The sequence below is a fragment of the Dipodomys merriami genome, unplaced genomic scaffold (assembly GCF_024711535.1).
Source record: "Dipodomys merriami isolate MVZ:Mamm:240054 unplaced genomic scaffold, mDipMer1.0.p SCAF_33, whole genome shotgun sequence".
In the NCBI taxonomy this organism is placed as follows: Eukaryota; Metazoa; Chordata; class Mammalia; order Rodentia; family Heteromyidae; genus Dipodomys; species Dipodomys merriami.
Genome location: NW_027204826.1, coordinates 1006720 through 1025959, shown reverse-complemented (window position 1 = coordinate 1025959; position 19240 = coordinate 1006720). Strand labels below are relative to the sequence as shown.

Here is a 19240-nt window from a genome sequence, read left to right as displayed (position 1 = left end):
CCGACACCACCACCACCACCACCAAAAAAATTGAACATTCCATCACAATAAATACCTTGAGGACATTAGAAACAGAAATAACATATCTTAACCTAGTAAGGCTGTGATTGATAAGCCTCTGGCCAACATCAGCCTAAATGAGGAAAATCTGAAACCAGTTCCTTTAAAGCCAGTAATGACACAAGGCTGTCCACGCTCCTGGCTTGCTTGTTTTTTTTTTTTATTTTGTTTTTGTGCCTGTCCTAGGTCTTGAACTCAGGGTCTAGGAGCTGTCCCTGAGCTTTTTGGATAAGTATAGCCATTTATGGCTTTCTTTGGTGCTTAATTGGAGATAAGACTCTCATGGACTTTCCTGCCCAGTCTGGCTGTGAACTGTGATCCTCAGATCTCAGCTTCCTGGTTACCAGAGTGAGCCACTGGCACCCAACACTCCTCACTTATTCAACAAACTTCTGTAATTTCTATCCAGAGTGATAAGGCAAGAGAGAAATAAATACAAATAGGAAAGAAAGCCAAACTATGGCTATATTTTCAATATAATCGTATACTTAAAGTCCCTAAAAATCCAATAACGTTAGTTGTTGGTGGCTCACGTCCATTATCCCAGCTACGCAGGAGGCTGAGATCTGAGGGTCATGGCTTAGAGCCAGTCTAGGAAAGAAAGTCTGTAAAACTCTTATCTCGAATCAACTCCCAAAGGGGAAAAAAAAAGCCAGAAGTAGAGCTGTGGCTCAAATGGTAGAGCATTAACCTTGAGCAAAAAAGCTCAGGGACAGCACCCAGGCCCTGAGTTCAAGCCCTAGGATCAGCACCAAAAGAAAAATAAAAAAGTCCACTAGAAAACTGAGATCTGATAAACATTTTCAGCACAGCAGCGGGATACAAAATCAGCCTTGTCAACCAGAACAATCAGGAAAACAAACCCAGCCATAATAAGCTCCGAAAACTAAACATCTAGGAATAATCCTAAGATTATTATGTCTATAATATGTCTATTATGTCTATAAGATGTCTATAATTAAAAAAAAAAAAAGAGCCAGGCTCCAGTGGCTCATGCCTGTAATCCTAGCTACTCAGGAGGCTGAGATCTGAGGATCACGGTTCAAAGCCAGCCTGGGCAGGAAAGTCTATGAGACTCTTATCTCCAATTGCCTACCAAAAAGCTGGAAGTGGTGCTATGGTTAAAATGGTAAAGTGCTTGCCTTGAGCTGAAGAGCTGAGGGACAGCGCCCAGGCCCAGAATTCAAGCCCCACAACCAACACCCCCCCAAAAAAAGAAGACAAAGAAGAAAGAAATAGAAGACCTGGAAGATGGGTGGACTGCTAGTGTCCACAGTTTAGCAGAATTAATATCACAGAACTGCCTCTATTCCTGAAAGCAATCGGTGAATTCTATGCAGTCCACATCAAATTTATGTCATTCTTCACAAGAATGGAAAAATTAATTCTAAAGTTAATTTGGAAACACAAATGATCCTGAAGAGCCACTTACACTACTGAGTTACTGGTGTGGTACTGGCAAGAGATATTCATGCTGATCAATGGAATAGAAGATCCAGCTGTGACTATTGGAGATTTGACAAAGACCTCCACACTTTATCAAATGGTGTGAAGACTGGATATGCACATGTGGAAGATGAAAACTAAATCCTTTTCTCTCTCACCCTGTACAAAAATAAATTCCAAACCAATCAAGTATTTTAATACCAGAAATCTTGCAACTGTTAGAGGAAACAGAAAAACCCTGGAAGTTACAAGCAAAAGTAAAATCTCCAAAGAGAACTCCAAATGCTTGGAAAATAAGAACAAAAGTGAAAAGTGTGGATGTATTGCCTTAAAAAAGATTTTTACAGCTGGGTGCTGGTGGCTCATGCCTGTCATCCTAGATACTGAGGAGGGGGAGATCTGAGGATCGTGGTTCCAAGCCAGCCCAGGCAAGAAGGTCGATGAGACTCTTATCTCCAATTGTTTACCAAAAAGCTGGAAGTGGTGCTGACGCTCAAGCAATAGAGTGCTAGCCTTGAGCACAAAAGCTCAGGGACAGTGCCCAGGCTCTGAGTTCAAGCCCCAGACCAGCAAAAGAGAGAAGGGAAAAAAGGTTTCTAAATGGAAATGAAACAATTACCAGACTCAAAAACCTACAGAATGAAAGAAAACCTTTGTCAGTCATTCATTCCTTGGATAAGAGATTAAGATACAGAATAAGTAAAGAGCTCCAAAAATGAGAGGTAAAAGAACAACAGATATTTTTCAGAAGGAGGAATACGAATGGCTCATAAATACATGGAAAAAATACTCAATATCCTTAGCCCTAAGGGCAATGCAAATCAAAACTACACTGAGATTCCTTCTTACTCTGGTCAGAATGGCAATCCTCAAGAAACAGAACCAATGCTGGAGAACATGCAGGGGCAGAAGGACCTCTGGGGACATAAGATAAAGCAGCCACTATGGCAGCCTGTGTGGAGATTCCTTTCTTGCTTTTCCACTTTGGGTCATGTGCCTGAATGAACATAAGTTAGCATGTGACAGAGAGTCCTGCTTCACATCTATGTTGCTCATGACTATTCACAACTGCTAAAAGATGGAATCTGCCTAAATATGGAATCCATCAGCTGGCGAATGGATAAAGGAAATCAAGCCATGAAGAAGAATAAGATGTATCATAATCATAAGGCAAATGTATGGAACTAAGGATTACGACATTAAGTGTGAGGAAGGCAAATATCACACATTCTCTCTCACATGAAGAATCAAAGCTTTAAAAAGGAGTGACAGGAAGCTGGGCGCCAGTGGCACAAGCCTGTGATCCCAGCTACTCAGGAGGCTGAGAGCTGAAGATCACAGTTCAAGGCCAACCTGGGCATGAAACTCAAATCTCCAGTTAACTACCAGAAAAGACGTAAATGGAGCTGTAGCTCAAGTGGTAGAGTGCTAACTTCAGCACAAAAGCTCAGCGACAGTTGCCAGGCCTTGAGTTGGTATGTCTGCGCTCTCTCTCTCTCTCTCTCTCTCTCTCTCTCTCTCTCTCTCTCTCTCTCTCTCTCTCTCACACACACACACACACACACACCACACACACACACTCTCCTGCAGGGAAAGGAGGCTTACATATGGTCACATATGAACACACCTGGACACACAAGGCATACACACATAATGAACACACATACATGTGCACACCTGCACAAACACCTTCATGCAAAACATGGACCGACACGCATACATGTACAAACACACATGCATAACACAGACATGCTTATACACACCACACAGAAACATGCTTGTGCATGTTCACATATGTGTGCAAGACACACATGCACACAGACATGCCCACCTATGCACAAATGCACTCACACATAAATACCACACACAGGGACACATATGCACACATGCACACCACTCACCTGTATGCACACACACCACATTCACACACAGTCTTGACTATTACTCATGAATATGTGTCCCCAAATATGCACATATGAGCATACATGCACACATGTACCTGCAAACCTAAACATGTTTGTGCACAGAAGATCCACACATGCACATACTCATGAACACACAAAACCACACACATACACATACCTGTGCACCAGCACACATGCATGCAGGTGCACAGGTGCAACACAAGGAGACACACTGCACACAACCACACACATACACATTCACCTCCCATATGCAGGAATGCACACCCCTATACACATACATGAACACACAGCCACAGACACATGCATACATGTACACATTCACATGTATATGTGATCGTGGGCACATATACAATCCACACAGATGCTCACATGAATTTGCACTCATATGGTCAGATGCTTATACACACACACAGCACCACAGTGAATGTACACACACGAGGTGCACACACAGCGATGCCCAGGCCATACACATACATGCACATACGCTTGCTCCCCCACCCCAGCTGTATGTGCTGGGTTAAATGAAGCACAGAGTTCGCAAGGTCCTCTCCTCCCTTATTTCAGCCTGGCCAGATGCTGGGCAGAGCCCTCTGCTGAGTCTGCATTTCTGACCTAAAGAACTGTTGGACAGTAAAGGATGTGGCTTTAAGCCCTTGAGTCTATGGTAATGTTTTATGCACAGATTCTAATACATCCTTTTCAAATTTGAGGGGTGTGTGTGTGTGTGTGTGTGTGTGTGTGTGTGTGTGTGTGTGTGCGCACACGCATGCCCATCAATACTGGGACTTGAACTCAGAGCCTGGCTGCTATCCTCTTTGCTTCTTCACTCAAGCCTGATGCTCTCCCATTGAGGTCACAGCTCCACTTCTGGGTTCTTGTTGGTTAACTGGAGGCTTTCCTGCCTAGGCTGGCTTTGAACCACACTGCTGATCTGAGCCTTCTGAGGAGCTAGGATTCTGGGCATGAGCCATGGGCACCTGGTCACATTGCTTCATTCCTCACCCGGTCTTCTTGCCCAGAGCTGTCTGTGCACATGTCTAACATTTCCCTAACTAGACTGTCTCTGTTTTGTCTCTGTCTTGCTGGGTCACTCTCAGGGCCTGCCTCTGCTGGCTCTTCTGCTAGAAACTGGTTTCCATGATAAGACTGGATGACCCCTGAGGGCAGGGAACAGATGGTCTGCTCTCAGGGTCAGGGTTATTGTGAGGACCAGAAAAGGGTTTCTGGTCAACTAGCCTGAAGTGAAGTTCAAGGGAGGGCTGTGGAACTGATTGATGGATCAAGCCATCCACCCACCCATCATCCATCCATTCATCCATCCATCATCCACCCACCCATCATCCATCCATCCATCATCTATCCATCATCCACCCACCCATCATCCATCCGTCCATCCATCCATCATCCACTCACCCATCATCCATCCATCCATCCATCCATCATCTATCCATCATCCATCTACCCATAATCCATCCATCCATCCATACACCCACCTATCATCCACATAGGATTTCAACATCCATCCATCATCCATCTACCCATCATCCACATTGTATTTCAAAATCTATCCATTATCCATCATCACCCATCCATCCACCTACCCATCCATCATCCACATAGGCTTTCAACATTCATCTATCCATCTGCCTATCCATCCATCACCCATCCATCCATCAATCATCCATCCACCCATCATCCATTTGTCCATCTATCCATCCACATAGGCTTTCAGCTCCATCTACTCATCTACTTATTCATCCATCATCCATCTATCCATCCATCTACGCAGGTTTTCAACATTCATCCATCATCCAGCCACCCATCATCCATCCATCCATCCATCATCCATCCACTCATCATCCATCCACCCACCCACCTATCCATCCATTCATCATCTACCCTTTACCCATCCATCCACACAGGCTTTCAACACTGGTCCATTCATCTTTCACATATAAACTAAGCATCCAGCCTTGCTCCACCTACCCACCCACCCACCCATCCATCCATCCATCCATCCATCCATCCATCCATCCATCCATCCATTCATCTCTGCAGTCTTCCTATCCATATTTGATGAACACATTTTCTACACTTCTCTCAGTCACTGGAAATGCAAAAACAAAAAACCAACAGACCAAAAGACACACCCATTTCTGTCCTTAGGAGCTTATATTTTATAGGTAGACACACTAACACCCCATTCTCCATGGAGCCCCCAGAGATCTGCCTGGTGTGACTCGGGGCATGGCTTTTCTGACAGTACTCAGCTCAGCAAGAGCATTGTTCATGCCATACCCCAGCCCCCAAACCTTCACGTCAGCACCCCAAAAGGGCTCAGTCTGCTTGGAACCCCATTTTCTCCCTAGCACCAGTCTGTCCTTCCTTCCTGGCTGAGCTATTCCACCTCAGAGAGGGCCAGGGACTGTCGAGAAGTCAAGAAGAGCAGGTCTAGGAGCAGCGGTTTCAGTACTGACAAGAGAAAAGTAAGATATGCAGAGAAGAGAGATGTGGGACATGGCCACACAGTAAATTAGTGGCTGCATCTGGGCTAGAACGCTGAATGCCTTCGACTAAGCTTCTGATAAAGCAGACATACTTGTCTCCCAGCCCTCTGGTGTGTGTGTGCGTGTGTGTGTGTGCGTGTGTGTGTGTGTGTGTGTGTGTGTGTGTGTGTGTGTGTGCTGTATTTCTTGGGATCCTAGGAGGCACAACCCATAAGACTGGACCCAACCACAGAGAGTTCTCCTAGCACCTGCTTTCTTCTGGCCCTCTCTCTGCGTTCCCCTCTCCTCTTTCTGGGATTCAGTTTGATTTCCTCGGCCTGGGATGGGGCAAGGCCTACCTGGCGTGCGCGATGGCCGCCACCCACTCGTCACAGTCCTTGGCATCCTCTGTCCTCAGCTCCAAGGCCTTCTGGTTCTCATGGCTGAAGTTCACGGTGAAGTAATGCTGCACCAAGAGGAAGAAATGGCCAGTTACCAGGTCAGCTGAGAGCAAGCCGTGGCGGTGGCTGCCTGTGTCAGGCCCACCAGCCTGCCCCTCCATTTAGCAGTTTCAGACTCTCCATTCATTGGCTTCTGTGCCAGGCTCTGGCGGCTCACGACTGTCATCCCAGTTACTCAGGAGGCTGAGATCCTGAGGATCGTGGTTTGAAGCCAGCTCAGGCAGAAAAGTCTATGTGACTCTCATCTCCAAGGAACCACCAAAAAGCTGAAAGCGGAGCTGTGGCTCAAGCTGTAGAGCACCAGCCTTGAGTGAAAAAGCTGAAGGACAGCATCCATGTCCTGAGTTCCAAGTCCCACTACTGGCATAATAATAATAATAATAATAATAATAATAATAATAATAATAATAATAATAATAATAATAATAATAATAATAAAGGTTTTTTTTTGGGTCCGGTCATGGGGCCTGAACTCTGGACCTGGGCGCTGTCCCTCAGCTCTTCAGCTCAAGGCTAGCGCTCTACCACTTGAGCTACAGCGCCACATCCGGCTTTTTTCTTTTTGCTTATGTGATGCGGAGGAATTGAACCCAGGGCCTCATGCATGCAAGGCAAGCGCTCTACCACTGAGCCACCTTCCCAGCCCTAATAAAGGTTTTTTATACAGTACACGGAAACCCAGGCTTAGGTGGTAACAAGGAAGGAAACGTATAAAGTCCTATCTGCCAACAATTTGCAAAAAAAAAAAAGTTTTATTTTGTATGGGCCTCACAGCAATCTCTCTATTGTCTCTTCGTGTTGTTGATCTGAATTAAGCACCCCCAAACCTCTGTGAACACATAACATTTAGTAAGCACCATGTGTTTGCTTGAATTGATGCAGTATGGTCACTGCCATATTAGAAGTAAGCAAAAGAACTCTTAGGGGTGGAAAGAAACCACTGGGCTAAGGCAGCCTGGAGAAATCAAGGAGGGCTTCCTGGAGGACAAAGCATGGGACAGGCAGATCTGTGTGTGCAAGGGTGTGTGTGTGTGTGTGTGTGTGTGTGTGTTTGTGTATGTGTAGGTACTGGGGCTTGAACTCAGAACCTGGGTGCTGTCCCTTAGCTTTTCCTCTCAAGGGGGGGGTCCTCTAATCCTTGAGCCACAGCTTCATTTCCAGCTTTTTGTGGCTCATCGGAGATGAATCTCATGGATTTTTCTGCCTGGGCTGGCTTTGAACACTGCTCCTCAGATCTCAGCCTCCTGAGTAATGACAGGCATGAGCCCCTGGCGGGTTTTAAGGGTGGGGTGGGGGTGGGGCAGAGGAGGGCTGGAGAGTTCAGAGGAAGACCAGATGCCGCCATGGGTGGGGGGCCTCAGACTGGACAATCGGAGGGTGCCCCGAGTGCTGGGCACGGGGTGCAAATGAATTGAACTGTATTTGTTTTTTAGTTGTCATTCTAGGTGGCAGCTGAGGTATGTGTGTGAGACACACACACACACACACACACACACACACACACACACACACACACACACACAGCATCAGTGCCTCTCCCTGTTTCCTAGGAAACAGATAATGAGCCCGAGAAGGAAATGCCAGCTGCAGCCTCACATAGCTGAACCTGAGGGCCCCGGTGGGCACTGTGCCCTGTGGGAAGAGGAAGCAGGTAAATCCAAGTGGAGGTTGGGCACCAGTAACTCATGCCTTAATCCCAGCCACTCAGGAGGCTAAGACCCGAGGATCACAGTTCAAAGCCAGCCCGCACAGACAAATCAGGGAGACTCTCATCTCCAAGAAGCCAGCAAAGAAAAAAATGCCAGAGCACTGGCCTTGAATGAAAAAGCCAAGGGAGAGTCTGAGGTCCTGAGTTCAAGTCCCAGTACTCAAAAATGAAACAAAACCAACCAACCACACAAAACCTGAGCCGAGTGGACGCACACTCATCTCCTGCGATGTCTTTTCTCCCATGTCCCCCAGGTGATCTAGATGCTCACTGCTTCGCAGCCTACAGGTCCAGTGATCAGAGAAGTCAACCTGCTTACCTAAGGCCACACAGCAGGAAAGAACTGACCCACAGCTGGACCGAGCTGGCTGACCGCCATGCTTGGTGATCTGTAGGTTGATATTCTGTGCACTGGGCCTCCCTTCCTCTCTCCCTCCCAGAAACAGCTTCTCACCTGCCTGGTCCTGTTTAAAGAGGCCCAAAGGTACCCCTATTGAGAATTTAACCAGGAAGAAACAAGCCAGGCCAATGCCTGAACCCAGCCTGAACCCGGCCATCAGACACCCTGGCTTTCTGCCCTACAGTCCAGTAATGGGAGCTCCCAGAGACTATAAACAAGTTGTCTGCTAACTTGAAAAACTTTCTTCATTCTTTTTCTGTCAGCCCATAACTAGCTGGGGGTCCCTCTGTCTGTCCATTTGGGCCTGAAGTGGCCTCACTGTGTCTGCTTGACCTTCCTCTGACGACAGTCTTGGGGTTTGAACTCTGGGCCTGGGTGCTGTCCATACGCTTTTTCTCTCAAGGTGAAGCACTTTACCACTTGAGCCATACCTCCACATCTGGCTTTTTTTTTTTTGGTATTCTTAATGGGAAATGAGTCTTACAGACTTTTCCTGCCAGGATGGCTTTGAACCACCATCCTCATATCTCAGCCTCCTGAGTGGCTGGGATTACAGGCATCAGTGACTAGGCATATCTTTCTGGCAGTGTATGTACCCTGGCATGCCTGTGACTGTGAATAGCCAGCAGTGCCCAGACTTGGACTGGAGACTTTAGTGTACAGTGGTTGACTTAATGAATGACGAATCAGTCATTCAGGTAAAGAGAAAAAGGTGTGAAAGCTTGGTTCTGCATGCATTTGTGGGGACCACTGCTTGAACTCACTGACTCTTACTCTTAGCTTCCTCACTCACAGATGGTGCTCTACCACTTGAGCCATGCCTCCGGCCCAGTTTTTCATGTGTGAACTGGAGATAAGGGTCTCACAGACTTTTCTGCGCCGGTTGGCTTCAAATTGTGACCCTCAGATCTCAGCCTTCGGAGTGGCTAGGGTGAGAAGCGCGGGCCACTTGTGCCTGTGTTTTGGATTACAGCAACTTTGGGCAGGGACTTTGTGTATTTGAGGACTCCGGGAGGGGGCACAATCTTGGACGTGGTTTGATGGCCCTTTCTCCATCTGCAGAAAGGGTACAAGAGAGCTTCCTCCTTCCTAGACAGCTGAGAGAGCCAATTGGAACAAGGCTGGCACCAGACAGCAAGCAACCCGTAATGCACGCGTGCTGTGTTTTTAACTTTTCCTCAACTTCCTTAGAACTTTTGAACTTGCCTCTCCCTGGCAGCTTTGATTGGCCAACCTGGCTGAGCCTTTGGCTGCTGGATAAAAACATCGTCTGAACTTAGTCAAGGAGTTCAGGACAGTTTGGAGCAACAAGCTGGCTGTTCAGTGACTGTAAGGCCCGCTACTCAGGAGGCTGAGACCCTGAGGATGGAAGTTCCAAGCCAGCTGAGCAGGGAAGTCTGTGGATCCTTATCTCCAGTCAGTCAGCACAAAAGCTGGACTGGACGCATGGCTCAAGTGGTAGAGCACCAGCCTGGAGGGAAAGTGGCTCTTAGATCCCGAGTTCGAGCTCTAGCACGGGCTTGTAGTGGCTTCTCTGTGCCAAACTTCCGGCCCTGAGTTTTCAAATCTGCATCTTATGGTGCTATATAAGGACTCCTGCTTTGTCCCCAAGCTGTCCCAAGACCCTGTCTGGTTTCCTGGTCTCCATGTGGATCTAATCTAGGTGTCCCCCTGACCTGCACACCCTTGCCTGGCCCACGGAAAGTGGGTGGGTGTGTGGGGACTAAGGGAATCTCCGTGATGCCTCTCAGAGCTCAAAAGCCTATGACATAGCCGGGCGTGGGCCAGCCACTATAAGACGGATTGCTAAGGATCACAGTTTGAGGCTGGCCAAGGCCAACAAATCTGTGGGATTCTTATTGGTCAACTCACCATCAGAAAGCCAGAAACAGAGGTGTGGCTCAAATGGTAGAGCACCACCAGCCTCTGAGCAATAAAGCTAAGGAACAGCACCCAGGCCCTGAGTTCAAGTCTTGATACCAGACTAAAACAAAACAAAACAATAACCATGGAAAATTTAGCACAGCCACACAAATGATCTACTCTGTAGCTGTAAACAAATAAACCAACAATGAGGACAAATAATATACTCACACTCACCCCACTATACAGCAGAAAAAACCAAGGCATGGAATAGTAATGACAGTATGACTATGCGTATGATAACTATGCTCTCATCATAAGCTTGAGGGTGGATTTGTGTTTTCACAGGGCTTGTGACAGGGTCTCATAATAACTTTCTCCAGACTGGGTTGTTTGGTGTTGTTGTTGTTGTTGGTTTTTTTGGAACCACAGTCCTCCTATCTGTGACTTCCTGTGGAGGTAGGACAGCAGGTACACACCACCACACCTGGCTGGTTTGTTGAGATGGGGTTTCAAGAACTTTTTGGGAGCCTTCCTCCTACTCTCCACCTCTTAAGTGGCTAGGATTACAGGTGTGCACCATCCTACCTGGCTCCATCTTATCTTCAAGTCCGGGCTCGGCATTTCAGTGTCGATGTTGTTGGCCTGCCCTGGACCTGGGAGACCAGGTTTCTTTTTTTGGGGGGGGGAGGGTCCAGTCGTGGGGCCTGAACTCTGGGCCTGGGCACTGTCCCTCAGCTCTTCAGCTCAAGACTAGTGCTCTACCGCTTGAGCCAGAGCACCACTTCTGGATTTTTTATTTTCTGCTTATGTGGTGCTGAGGAATCGAACCCAGGGCCTCATGCATGCAAGACAAGAGCTCTACCACTGAGCCGCCTTCCCAGCCCATGGATCGTAGCTTTCTTTTTTTTTTTTTTTTTTTTTTTTTTGTCGGTCGTGGGGCTTGAACTCTGGGCCTGGGCGCTGTCCCTCAGCTCTTCAGCTCAAGGCGAGCACTCTACCACTTGAGCTACAGCGCCATTTCCGGTTTTCTGGTGGTTTATTGGAGATAGGAGTCTCACGGTCTCTCCTGCCCGGGCTGGCTTTGAACCGCGATCCTCAGATCTCAGCCTCCTGAGTAGCTAGGATTACAGGCGTGAGCCACCAGCGCCCGGCCTGGATCGTAGCTTTCTTAAAGCTGCTACAGAATCTACTGGGCCATGTTTGTCTGGGGTTTCCCCATATAGCACTGATGGGAAATGGAGGCTCAGAGAACTTGAAGCCCTTTGTAAGCTAGACCGTGTGAGGATCAGATCCACATGAGGAGCTAGAAACTCATGGCTACAAATCTCTAATGGTTCCTCGTCCGCACAGGCTGAGGAGAGCCTCCGTGAAGGAGGCTGGAGGCTAAATCTGTGAGCGGAGGCTGAGGTTTGGCAGGGGGTGAGGAAGGGAGGGGAGCGCTCCGAGCTGCCCAGCTGGGCCCTGCATGACAGTCCCCCTGAGCATCTGGGCGTTGGCAGGCTCTGGGCGCCTGTCAAGTCTGCGCGTCACCCGTCCCTGCACAGTCATAAGGGGGTGAGCTCTGTTCTTGGCATGTGTTCCAGCACCGGCTCCACGCTCCCACAGATTCCAGGGGAGCTAGGCTGTGGGGGGGCATAGCGGAGGGGGGCTGCCCGTGTACTTCCCCTGATTGTGGGGCTCAGCGTCACAAGGCTCCCAAAAAGGCTGAGATCTGAGGATTACAGTTCAAAGCCAGCCCGGGCAGGAAAGTTCATGGGACTCTTATCTCCAGTTAATCACCAAAAAAGTCAGAAGTAGAGCTGTGGCTCCAGTGGTAGAGCTCCAGCTTTGAGCAAAAAAGCTCAGGAATGACACCCAGGCCCTGAGTTCATGCTGTAGGACTAGCACATGAGCACCACCCCCTCACACACACACAGCTTCCCCATTCCCTCCTTCCTTTTTGGGTCCCACACCTGTCACCTGGATTCATCATCACATCAGCCCTGGTGCAGCCCTGCTGTAGCTCTTCTCCTGGTGCTTGGCTCGGTGTGCGTGTGTGTGTAAAACCAACTCTAAATGACCAGCCATGCACAGGACACAAGCCTGGGCTGGCTCCGGGGGTCCAGGTGGGGGCCTTCTTTGGGAAGGCCACTGTTCAGAGCAGGGAGGGGAAGGACAAGGGGCTGGGCCAGAGGGAGTAGGAGGCTAGATCAAAACACAAAAAAATGGAGTCTATTCATTATGAGGAAATGATCAAGAGCTGGCTAACAGTGGGTATGTGTCTGTCATCCTAGCTACTGAGGAGGCTGAGATCTGAGGATGGTGATTCAAAAGCCAAGCCCAAGCAGGAAAGTCCATGAGACTCTTATCTCCAAGGAACCACCAAAAAGCCAGAAGTGGAGCCATGGCTCAAGTGGTAGAGCACCAGCCTTGAGTGAGAAAGCTAAGCAAGAATGCAAGGCCCCTGAGTTTGAGTCCCAGTATGGGCACAACCTTTTTAAAAATAAATAAATAAATAAAAGTGGGCCTGGGAAGGGGGCTCAGTGGTAGAGCGCTTGCCTTGCATGCTTGAGGCCTTGGGTTCAATTCTTCAGCATCACATAAGCAGAAAAAGCCGGAAGTGGTGCTGTGGCTCAAGTGGTAGAGCACTAGCCTTGAGCTGAAGAGCTGAGGGACAGCGCCCAGGCCCAGAGTTCAGGCCCCACTACTGACCTAATTAATTAATCAATTAATTAATTCATTCATTAATTAAAAGTTTAAGCAGTCAGATATGCCAATTATCAACCACCCCCACAGGTGTGTATATACGCCCATCAAAACATCCCATTGTGCCTCACAGATCTGTAAGAAGGATGTGTTTGCTATGCTTCAATCAGAACATTTTAACAAAGGAGCCAGGCAGCAAAGGTCGATGCTATTTTATACAGTGAATTGGACACCTGAACTCCTCACCAAAGGGGTGCAAAAGCGGGAGGGGGGACCCTCAAACACTCCTTGCAGGGAGCCTTCCCTGCAGTGGGGGGCCCCTCAGGGCGACCCTCAGCGGCCCCAAGCCCACCTAGCTGCGCAGGCTCTGAGGACCAGGATGGAGTTCTCTGTGTATCCATCCGTGAGGTGGCGTGGACGGCCGAACTGTGAGACTTTAGCTCCGCCCCTCATCCATCTGCCCCAACTCTCACGCACTGTCAACAAGCAAGGGGCGGGCAGAGCATCTTAGCCCACCCCACCGTGGGCATCCCCAGGGAGTGGGGCACACCCCTCCCGCCCATCCAGCCTGGGGACTGGAATCTGCTAGGCTCACCAGGAACAATTGTAAAGGAAGGCCAGAAGAAGGAAAGGCCACTGACCTGGTGGGCAGAGGGTGACCAGAGGCCTCCGTTTCTTTGTGTGTGTGTGTGTGTGTGTGTGTGTGTGTGTGTGTGTGTGTGGTGGGGCTTGAACTCTGGGCCTGGGCCCTGTCCCTCAGCTCTTCAGCTCAAGGCTAGTGCTCTACCACTTGAGCTACAGCGCCACTTCCAGTTTTCTAGTGGTTTATTGGAGATAAGAGTTTCATGGACTTTCCTGCCTGGGCTGGCTTTGAACCATGATCCTCAGATCTCAGCCTCCTGAGTAGCTAGGATTACAGGCATGAGTCACCGGCACCTGGCCAGGGGCCTCAGTTTCTATCCACACCAGACGCTGAGGGGCTGGCTGCAGGGGGTGCCTGGGGCCCCCTACCTAAGTGGGGTAAAGGAAGTGTCTCTCCGGCCTGGTCCATTACTGAGAAGTTGGAGCTGGAAGCTTTTTTTTTTTTTTTTTGGTGATGGTGGTTGTAGAGTTTGAACTCAGGACCTGGGCGCTGTCTCTGATCTCTTTTGCTGAAGGCTAGTGCTCTACTACTTTGAGCCACAGTGCCATTTCCATTTTCTGGTGGTTCATTGGAGATAAGAGTCTTTCTTACAGGCTTTCCTGCCTGGGCTGGCTTTGAACTGCGATCCTCAGATCTCAGCCTCCTGAGTAGCTAGGATTACAGGTGTGAGCCACCAGCACCCGGCGGGGGCTGGGGTTTTTGAAGCGTCCTCTCTACTGGGCACTAAAGCATCTTACCAGGATGAAGGCCTCACTGAGGACTCAGGACATGGAACATGGAATTAACAAGTCTACCTTCACGAGCATTAACTGTGCACCTACTATGTGCTTGCTCCTTGGCACTGCCACTGCCTCTGAGGGCTCCCAGCTAAGACTCGTAGTCTCTAAGCCTCTTGATCTTTCAAGGACTAAAGGGTAGAATATGTGTTTAAAAGGCCAAGGTGCCTGGGTGCTGGTGGCTCACGCCCATCATCCTGGCTTCTCTGGAGGTTGAGAGCTGAGGATCATGGTTCAAAGCCAGCCAGGACAGGAAAGTCCATGAGACTCTTATCTCCAATTAATCAGAAAAAGCCAAAAATGTTGCCATGGCTCAAAGTGGTAGAGTGCTAGCCTTGAGTAAAGGGAGCTCAGGGGTAGGCCCAGAGTTCAAGCCTCAGGACTGGCAAAAAAAAAAAAAGCCAGGTGTTCACACTTGCTGTAATCCTAGTTACTCAGGAGGCTGAGATCTGAGAATCCCAGATCAAAACCAGCCCAGGCCGGAACTCTGTGAGAATCCTATTTGCAATTAACCAGCAAAAAGCTGAAAGTAGAGTCGTGGCTCAAGTGGTAGAGACTTGAGTGAAAAACCTAAGGGCGGCCCCAGGACCAGCGCACGCGCACATGCACGTGTACACACACACACACACACATACACACACACACAGAGTTTTTACATTTTACCTGTTTGAACCTGGGTAAAAATCATGCCTTATTAAACCCAAGCAATCCCCTCCCCCCAGCCCAGAAACCAGCTGTTGCTAGCAAATAAACAACTTTTGTGTGTGTGTGTGTTGTGTCAAGATTGGGGCTTAAACTCAGGGTCATGATCTCACTTGGCTTTTTTCTTCAAGGCTGGTGCTCTACCACTTGAGCCACAGCTCCAATTCTGGATTTTTGCTGGTTCATTGAAGGTAAGAGTCTCACGGACTTTTCCTGTCCAGGCTGGCTTTGAACCATGAACCTCAGATCTTAGCCTCCTGAGGTGACAGGCAAGAGCCACTGGTCATTAGCACAAGAGTTTCTTTGAGGCCCATAACCTGGACCCTTTGCCTCATGTCCAGCAGGTTTGAGGCCAAAGCTACTTGTGGGTCCAAACCTGGATGCACTGGGCTATGTGGTTTTGCCATTGGACACCGAGTCAAAGAGAAACTTGGAGTTCCTACTGCTCTCACCAACTTTACTAAAAGTTATTTTGAGAAAAGAATGAATTGTTTCCATGTGAGCCAAACCAACTCTGTAGCTATGTGACATAGATAGAAAAACATGGAAAAAAGCTTGAACTGTTTACTAAAAATGTTCTGCTCTCTTGTCTCCTGCTAGAACTACTACTCTTCCTCCCCCCCACCCCCATTCTTCCAGTCCTGAGGATTAAACTCAGGGCTGGAGCTTTTTCAAGGCTGGCATTCTATCACTTGAGCCACAGCTCCGCTTCCAACTTTTTGCTGGTTAACTGGAGATAAGAGTCTCACAGACTTTTCTGACTGGGCTGGCTTCGAACCTGTGATTGTCAGTTCTTAGCTTCTGGAGTAGCTAGGATTACAAGCATGAGCTACCCGTGTCCACTTTGGGCTTTTTTGCTGGTTAACTGGGGATAAGATTCTCATGGCTTTTTCTTCCTAGGCTGGGAATCATGATCCTCAGATCTCAGGCTCCTGAGTAGCTGGGATTACAGGTGTGAGCCACTGCATCTGGCTAGAAGGATTACTCTTAGGAGCACGCCTGAGCTCCAGTGACTGGTTGTGTTCTTAGAGAATGGCTCAGGACATGTGTGTAGTTCACTGACTGAATTTTACCTTCTTCTACAATGATCCATGGCTAGCATGATTTCATACTGAACCAAGGACCAGATGATTGGGAATCACCAGAGGGTCTTGTTTTCAGGATTTCCTAGACAGTGTGTGATTTCTGGGTCTTATTCTGCTGGATCTTTGCGATACTGACTAAATCCCTTCCCTTCACTGTTTCTGCAATCTGGAAAATGGCAAGGACGGGTTGTACATGCTTTAAGATTCCTGCTAGCTTCAATGTGCGGTGACCTCAATAACCCTGCCCAGATGGATGCAATCCAAATTTAATGAAGATTTATCTATATCTCACTGAAGTGTATTTCGAGGATCTTTTCGTACACATTATTCCATTTTGCATTCTCCCAAACCTCAGGAAGCTTGGTATTAATATCTTAATTATGTAGACTACAAAAAAGAAGATCCAGAGTTTTCCTTAATAAGTGAAGTCACACAGCCATCAGAGAGCTGATATTCAGTCTCAGGCCGGTCTGCCTTCATGTCCAGAAGGCTGGAAGTCCATAGAATAGCTGGATGTGAACAAACACCAATCCTAACCCTAACCTCTAACCCCTAACCCCTAGCCCTAGCCCTAACCCTAACCCTCCTTGCACAGCCCTTCCTGGCAGTCCTTGGGCTCAGTTCTTGGCTCTGCTGTGGTGCTGAGGAATGCAGGGGCTAGGCTGACCAGAGATGCAGGTCTGTCATGGTGGAGAAGGGTCAGGGCTGAGATCTTGGGTCAGGCTTTCCCAGAGGAGTCTGGGAGCCATCACTGTAAAGCTTGAGGAGCTGCCTGCGGCCCTCACAGCCACCTGCTTTGCCCTCCAAGGACTCTCATCTGCCCACCTCCTGGCAGGGGATCATCAGGGGTTGCCCCCCTCCCCACCTCAATATTTCCACAGTCCCCACCGTAGTGAGTGTGTGTGTGTGTGTGTGTGTGTGTGTGTGTGTGTGTGAAATCCCAGCCAACAGTGTGCCAGCAGTAAGGGCTCCTGCGATCTTGGCTGTTTTTTCTCAGCACCGGGTGGGGTGGGGTGGGGTGGGGGGTGGGGGGCTCTGCTCCTGCTATGATGGGGCACAAGTGAATATCTTCCTGAGACTTCCACATCCCCATCTCCATCCAAGCCATCACCAGTTGGTTGGGCCACAAGGGTGTCAGGTCTCTCTCAGTGACATGTTAAGATCTTTATCTTTCCTAGAGACAGGGGCACCAGATGCCTTTGGAGGTGTGTGTGTGTGTGTGTGTGTGTGTGTGTGTGTGTGTGTGTGTGTGTGTGTGTGTGAGCTTGGCTGGACGTTCTCACTCCGTGATTGCAGATGTCCCTTCTCTTCCATCCTCCCTCCCCTCGAAAGAGGGGCTCCCCGCCCCCCTCCCGGCTGCAGGCCCCGGCCCTCCTGGCCCTGAAGCCTTTGGGCGCAGGTAACCGAGGACCGCAACTCTGGGCGGCAGCGACCCAGGCGCGGATGGACGGACAGACAGACAGACGAACGGGATGGGGGAGGAGAGCGAGGAGAGCCTGCTCGTCCGCCCGCGGCCTCCGCAGCGTCCCTGGCCGGCGGCCAGCGCAGCCCGCGGAGCCCCGGGGTTGGTTGATCTGCTCGGGGCGACCCCGTGGCCCCAACAACAACCCCCCAGATCCTCCCCCCTGCCCCCCGCCCCGGCCCAAACCCAACTCCGCAGAGCCCGCGCGGCTGCCCGGGCCCGGGCTCGGCTCGGGGCGCCCGGCCTTGCCCTTGGCGGCCTGAGAGCCGGGAATGAATCCCACGTCCCCGGGAGGGGGAGACGGCGCGTGTGGGTCCCGATCCTCCGTCCCCTCGGGGTGGTCTTTGGGGAACCCAGTCTCCCCCGGCCTTCGGAGCGTGGGCCTGCTCGTCCCCGCCTCCCGCAGGGCTCGGCAGGCGAAGGCGCCGCAGCCGCAGCCCGCAGTGGCCGCCCCCGCGCCCCGCGCCCCGCGCCCCGGCCCCCCGCGCCTCACCTGCTTCTCCAGCGGCTCCTTGGCGGAGGGCGCGGGCTTGGGCGAGGGCGCGCGGTCGCACACGCAGCCCTCCAGCAGGTAGAGGCCGGAGGGCCGCGAGCTCGAGTCGCTCTCGAAGTAGAAGAGCAGGTTCTGCAGCAGCGCGAACCACTTGGTTTGCCATTTCGTGTTGTCGGAGCTGCGCTTGCTCAGGTAGCCCTTGCGCGTGCCGTCCTTCCGCGCCAGCAGCCCCAGGGACGCGACGTGGCCGTCGTTGAGCCGGATCCCCTTCTGCATGGTGCTCGGAGCCAGCCGGACCCCGCGCGCTCACATCGTCCCCGCGCCGGGCCCCGCGCGCCGGGCCGCTCCGCCCGCTCCGGCCCGCGCGGCGGCGGCGCGGGGAGAGGGAGGGGAGGGAGGGGGAGGGAAGGGGGGAGAGGAGGATGGTTCCCGGCTCGCTCGCTCGCCCTCCCCTCCGCCGCAGGGTCTCCGCTTCGCGGTCAGGCGCCGATCGGTCGGTCTAGATGTGTGCCATTCCCGGGCCCGAGCCGCGTCTGAGCTCTGCGGAGCCCCCCCTCCCCCGCAGCGCGCTCCCCGCCCCCCGCCCCCGGAGCACTTTCCCACGCCCGCACCCCAACACCTCGGGGGCAAACGCAGGGGCCGGCGCGGCGCGGCGCGCGCGGGCGGGCGGAGTCAGGTGACGCGCGGTTCCCTCGAAGGGACAGGCGCGCGGCCAGAGCCAGGGCCACGCACGTCGGCCCCGCGCGCGGACTGCGCCCCGCGCCCCTCCCCGCGCCGCCCCGGCCTGCGTCCGCGGGCCTCCCCTCCGCCCCCGCGGGGAGTGGGATCCGTGTGCGTTCAGCCCCGCGGCGCCCCACGGAGTCCCCACGGAGCCCCCGCGCCCGCCGCATGCATCGCCCCGGCGGGCGCCTCTGCGCCCCAGCGCCGCGCACCGGGAAGACCCCGTTATTTTCCTCTCTATCCCTCCTAAGAACCCCTCCAAACACCCGAAACGGTCCGCGTACTTTATGTTTTTCTCTTTCCAGTTGTCTATTTTCTCCTG

At 51.0% G+C, this 19240-nt stretch overlaps 1 protein-coding gene across 2 annotated transcripts in view; it reads right to left on the bottom strand.

The window, feature by feature from the left end:
- Rasgrf1 (Ras protein specific guanine nucleotide releasing factor 1) overlaps window positions 1-18711 on the bottom strand; it is an 86876-nt gene extending 68165 nt beyond the window's left edge. For both annotated transcript variants that reach the window (XM_070042775.1, XM_070042777.1), the window contains exons 1-2: window positions 18199-18711; window positions 6277-6383 (exon numbers count right to left, since the gene is read on the bottom strand). In XM_070042775.1, coding sequence (XP_069898876.1) covers window positions 6277-6383; window positions 18199-18474 — 383 coding nt within the window. In that variant the 5' untranslated portion in view covers window positions 18475-18711. The remainder of the gene's footprint in view (window positions 1-6276; window positions 6384-18198) is intronic.
- Window positions 18712-19240: the final 529 nt, after the last annotated feature.